The sequence below is a fragment of the Cibotium barometz genome, chromosome 3, assembly GCF_041138505.1.
Source record: "Cibotium barometz isolate CiBa-2024 chromosome 3, ASM4113850v1, whole genome shotgun sequence".
NCBI lineage: Eukaryota > Viridiplantae > Streptophyta > Polypodiopsida > Cyatheales > Cibotiaceae > Cibotium > Cibotium barometz.
The window spans coordinates 66566599-66572598 of record NC_141048.1 but is presented as its reverse complement, the minus strand read 5'-3'; the positions used below and the strand labels follow the sequence as shown (position 1 = coordinate 66572598).

Genomic DNA, 6000 nt, shown 5'->3' with positions numbered 1-6000 from the left:
CTTGCCTGTACTCATTTTAACCACTGGAGGCCTATTACCTTACTCACAGTGATTTACAAGATATTGGCAAAGGTCATAGCTTTGAGAATCAGCCTAGCTCTTCAAGAGGTGATCTCTAACAAACAATATGGGTTCATTAAAGATAGATCTATGTATGATAATATATTTGCAGCAGTGATTAGGTAAAGATATAGCTCACAGGAGGACAGGCTAGCAATGTGTTATCTAGATTTAGAGAAGTCTTATGATAAAATACATTCGTCCTTTGTGGCAACAGTGATGGAGAAGTTGGGTTTTGGTTACAAGATTGTTTCTTGTATTTACACTCTTACAGCTGGAGCATACTTTAAGCTGTTATTAAATGGGAGACTAGTTGGGGGTTTTGATATCAGAAGATCTGTAAGACAAGACTGTCCTCTAGCTCCCTTGTTGTTTGATACGGCGTATCATCCTTTGCTAATAGCCTTAGAATACGGTAGTGAAAAAGGGTCAGTCTCAAGACTGAAACTTAAAAATGGGGAATAGTTGATTATCCAATGCTTTGCTGATGACTCCCTATTATTTTTAAAAGTTGACAATGAGAATGTAAGAAATGCTTTACAATTAGCAGAGCTATTTACTAAAGATTATGGATCTAAGTGCAACATTCATAAATCCAAAATCATAAGCATGACTGAGGAGGACAACTTTGATATGGAAAGATGGGGCTGTGATGTTATAAAAAAGGGAAGGCTTATTAGACACATGGGGGTTCCTCTTGTTGTGGGAGTGAGCAATAAGGACTTGATAGATTGGGTAATTGAAAGATTTTGTACCAAGTTAGGAAATGGGAAGGGGTTAGGGTGTCTTTTCACGATAGGATTGCTATTGTAAATACAATCCTTAATGCTTATATTATGTTTATCTACCTGTAATAGAGTTTAAGAAATGTCACTGGAAAAGAATTATTGCTCCTATTAGAGAAAATATGTGGAAGAATGGTAACAATGGAAAAAAGACTCTCTTGGTTGGCCTGGGATAAGGTTGCCCTACCAAAAAACTTGGCAGGTACGGGGATATTGCACCTACCTACTCATGCTAAGGTTATAATGATAGTTAGCCTTCCCAAATTCCTTCAGCAAGAAAGAATATGGACTAAGATGCTAAGAAAGGGGATAGAAGACACATAAGTGCAACTTAGAGGCAAATGGTTTGGACTAGATTGGAAGGAGAAACTATTATCATTTTCCCCCTTGAAAATGATGAACTCTCCCTTTTGTAAATTCCTATGCTCAAATTGGAAAGAGGCAATGGGCTTGATTAGTTGGAATGGGTGTACCAGAGCTTTTGGGAATTCTTTATTAAGCATGAACATGTGGTGGACTCATAAGTTTAAACCCCCTCTAGCCCTCCTTGATACAAAGATCTCTAGAAGATTGAATAAAAGACGTTTAAGGAAACGAGGGGACATTTGGGACTTCTCCCAAGCTGGTTTGGAAAGAACTACAATAGGTGGAGAGAAAGCTCAGACTACAACAGAGTGAGGTTCAGATCTTGAGTTTAGTGCTGGATGAGGTTGGTCTTCCACAACGTTTAATGAAGCCTCTTGGTTTCAGGACTAGACCTGGTTCAATGGGGTCAAATTGGATATAATCAATACTATGATATTGTATGAAGAGATGAGTAAAGGTGAAATTAATGTTAAATATTGCAACAAAGTTCAGAGAGTTAGCTGGGGCCTGAACACCTGGAGGAAGAGGTGGAATCTGCTATGGGAAGCATTAATCCTAGTGAAAGCTCAAATTTTATGTGGAGAGTATGTTTGCTAGCTCTACCTCTTGGCTTTAGACTTCTTCAAAGGAATTTCACTATTGAGACATGCCCTAGATGTAAAATAGCAATGGAAGAGGGGAAACATGCTTTTTGGGACTGTCATGCATTAAGGGGGTTTTGGGGGGAAATTGGTAAGCGGTGACTCTTGAGGGGATTGGCTTCTGGGGAGATTAAGCAAGGAGGAAGATGAGATTGATCCAATATTTTGTATTATAAGATACCGTTGCTTGTGGGAGGTTTGGGTTTCTAGGAATGTGTTGATATTCAATAAAGGGGCCAATAAGGGGGTGAATGCTACATAAATGATATTCAAATGTGTTGGCATGTATACTATATTAATAAGATGAATAATAATATGTATGCTAAGGCATTACAATCGAGGATTAGGTGTTTCAGACCCTTGATGATGAGATGTTAATACATACTTGGATATCCTAATGTTCCTTGACTGTTGGCAAGTTTACACTTGGGATCATGTCAGAATCAAATATCCCAAACTTGGGTCGAGATCCAAAAGGTGGTATTTGAAGGAAAAGCAAACATAGGAGATATTTTTGGCCCTGATTGAGAACCCCCTGGGACGAAGACCAGTAGTGAAGGTGTGGACCAAAGGGGAGTATTTTGAAGGACAGTCACCCAAAGGCTTCACGTATGAAGTGATGGTTTTCATTTCTCTTGGGAAAGATCCTCCTTTGTATTGGAAAACTAGAAGTGAGATATGGTTTGTGATCTTCTTAATAGGAAGTGGGATTAGAGGTAGAAAGCTTTTTGTAAAAACATGTGATAAAGTTGTAGATACTAATATACTAATAAATTATTGTAAAAAAAAGCTGCTTCAAGTTGAAGGTAAAGAACCTTTGATTTTTGCGAAAATTTAGTTATTATTAATACCTTCATTATCTGATGGGCAGCTCAAATAAATAACAGTATAAATATTTGGCTTTTAGATTTCCAGGCCTCGTCTGGTAGAGGGTTAGGGTTTGGTCATCTACAGGAACGCTAGAAGAAAAGTCTAGGGTCAGGGTGAAGCGTCGCCATCTGAGCGTTCGAGCAGTGATCGCCTGAGAAGAAAGGGGCATCGCAGCATTGAAAGCAGGGAACTAGGGTTTTGTGAACGCTTACGTCTCAAGCAGGTAGCAGAGCAAGTTTTTGTCGTCTCTGCATTTAACAGCAAAAGGAAGGGATAGCGTTTGCGTACCCCGGCAGAGAACGGGTGAAGAAAAAGAACAAACAAAGGGCTAGGTTTAGGGTTTGCAGCTTGGCCATCCCTAAGCATTATACGAAAAGGCCTTTGCTAGATTTTTACAGCATTACGCTGTCAACAAAGCCATTTCAGCATCATCTCCGTCAAGAAGAAAGGGTCAGGGATAGACTTCTGCGATCATCACCATCCACTATCACAGCAGAAGATCCTGCAATGGCCGAGACTATTTGCCCCGAGTGCAGGAAGGCAACCGAGGTGGTCCTGGACCATGCAGCTGGGGATACTGTCTGCATAGAGTGCGGGCTAGTGTTGGAGGCTCGCTCCATTGATGAGACATCGGAATGGAGAACATTTGCCAATGAGTCAGCCGACAACGATCCAGTCCGTGTAGGTGGCCCGTCAAATCCTCTGCTCACAGATGGTGGCCTGGCAACTGTCATCTCTAAGCCGAATGGTGCGCAAGGGGATTTCCTTTCCTCCCTTGGGCGCTGGCAGAATCGAGGCTCAAACCCGGATCGCTCCCTCATTCAGGCTTTTCGCAGTATAGCGACAATGGCAGACCGGTTAGTATTGGCTCTCTAACTCGTGTACTTTCCTGCTCCTTGCGCTGTTCTCTCTACATATCCGTTTTCTTACAGACGAGTAAGGGTAAGGCCACAGGGATGCATCTCTCTAGGTATCCATATCTTGGAGCCAATTTTTGAAGTTTTACAGAATTGTGAGGGATAAAGCCAGTTTCTAAAGACGTGCAGAACTGCAAGCCTTACTGCAACAGCAATCCAGATTCAGGTTTCAGATGGCTGAGCATTTTGCAGCTACCTCAATAGGTCAGCTGTGGTCTCACAAGCCATCAGCAGCAGATGCCAGTTGTCATTTACGCATTGGCTGAGCATTCTTAAATTAGCATGCGAGCTAATTTTAGGCGGTTTAGCCTGTCATTCTTGGAATGCATCCACCCTATGCCGTCGACATTTGATAGTGAATCTCATTGTGCCTGAAAGAGTGCCTTGTGGCCTGTATTCTACAGTCAAGGTGAAAGCCTCCCACTTTGAAACTTAAAGAGATGTGTAGTAACCAAATCCCACCTAATCCCTGATTGTTTACTTACTTCCTTTGTGACATTGGATTAGCTTGCATCCATGCTCTACGATAACAAGTCCGGCTTAACAAGGATAAGTGTCAAGAGAGATATACAATTTGCAATGTTGACATTTGTAGGTCATGATTGCGGAGTCAAGTGCATTTTCATGCACACTCCAGAGCATGTGCAGGTTATTCACCCATGACCTTTTGGCCAGTCCCCAACATGGCAGCCTTATTCTATGGCACTGCTAGATCAGACTTTGGAGCCAAGCCTTTGGTAAGTTTGGATCCTGGAGACTGATAACACCATAGTTACAGCCAAAGCACAGGGATTTTCGGTGGTGTCCAAGTGTTGAAATGCGCTTCAGCCAGCTTTGGCAGAGCGGCACATTTTAGCCGTCTCAACCATTTCCTTCATGCCTTTTCAGCCGTTTTCCCCCGTAAAGTCCCCGAATTTTCTCTTTTGTTTTTTCTTCTCACCTGGTTTTCCCCCCCTAGTCTCTCTTCATATACTCACTTTGTTACATCTCCATTTGTTTCTCCTCTTCTTCTTCCTCGTCTCGTCCCCTTCTCCTTATTTTGCATCTCCCTTCTGACATGGGCATTTCCCTGTTTCAGCTGTCAGAATACGCAGCGGAGATGATGACGAGATCCGGGAACACGAGCAAAAAACGCATGCAGAAAAACAGCACAAGAGAGAGAGAGATGTAGGCGTGTAACTCTGCTTTGATATACACAAGAAGATCCCGGTATGATACACTGAGTGGTATGGGCTGGGGGCCTATTTATATGCCCCCAGATGAGCAGTTGGCCTGCCTGAAAAGGCCCTCCACGACTGTAGCAACAGTCGGCCAGCAGCACATGAGGCCCACGATTGCAGACATCCAGTCGGCCAGCAGTGAGACACTTCACGACTCCACGACTGATGTCTGAGCAGTCGGCCAGCTACTGGGTCCTCCAGCCGTCTCAGGGCTGCCTCCCAAGCCACAGAAAAATGGGAAAAATAAGGGAAAAAATACGGAGAGTGGGGAAAAATGATAAAACACCTCATAAGGGCGGGCACACCCACAACAAAGGCCCTGGTGTATAAATCTAGACAGGAGATGACTTCTAACACCCCCTCTCAGCTCCTGGCTGTGAAACCAACCACAGGGAGCTGGGGTGCCGCCTGAGCAAATCCTGAGAGAGCGACTTCGTGAAGAGGTCCACCGTAATGTCCTCCGTTGAATAGAAGTCTAGCAAGATGTCATCAGCAACGATTTGTTCACGAACAAAGTGCCTCTGGATGACCATGGGTGCCTCTAGTGGAAGCCCAAACCTGCAATGCAACCTCTGCATCCTCACCACCTCACAAGCAGCATCACAAGCAGCCCTGTACTCTGCCTCTGTACTCGACATGGCAAAAGATGACTGCTTCTCACTCCTCCATAAAACTGCTCCTGGGCCTGAAGTAGATCTCCTCGATCTACTGGAGGTTCTTTGTCCCGAACACTAGGAGACATCAGAGCATAAGTTACCTGTTCAATTTCCTCTGATTGACGAACACAAGAACTACCAACATCGGTACTGGAAAGTTCCTGCCAACTGCTGCCATCTACTGGCAAGCTATCCACCATCTAGTCTCGGAAAGCCTGTACCTGCAGCGTATCCACACACAAGTGGCCATTACCAGACTGCCACTCATCACAAACTTGAGGACCTGGGAGAGAGTGCTGAAAGCTTGTAAACTCCATTCTCCACTCCGCCTTCCCAAACCACTTGGCCTGTTGCTTTGTCTCGGAGAGCAACAAAATGCTCATCAAACTCCACCCGTACGCCAATCTTGCAAACCTGATGCACTGACAACAGATGAAAACCAAGTGCCGGAACATACAACACTTGGGAAGAATGCTTCCCCCCTT

At 43.9% G+C, this 6000-nt stretch overlaps 1 protein-coding gene across 1 annotated transcript in view; it reads left to right on the top strand.

Moving 5' to 3' along the window:
• The first annotated feature begins 2764 nt into the window (after positions 1-2764).
• Positions 2765-6000, top strand: part of LOC147640430 (transcription initiation factor IIB) — a 39832-nt gene continuing 36596 nt past the window's right edge. Inside the window, exon 1 of the mRNA XM_086780446.1 lies at positions 2765-3579. Coding sequence (XP_086636572.1) covers positions 3230-3579 — 350 coding nt within the window. The 5' untranslated portion in view covers positions 2765-3229. The remainder of the gene's footprint in view (positions 3580-6000) is intronic.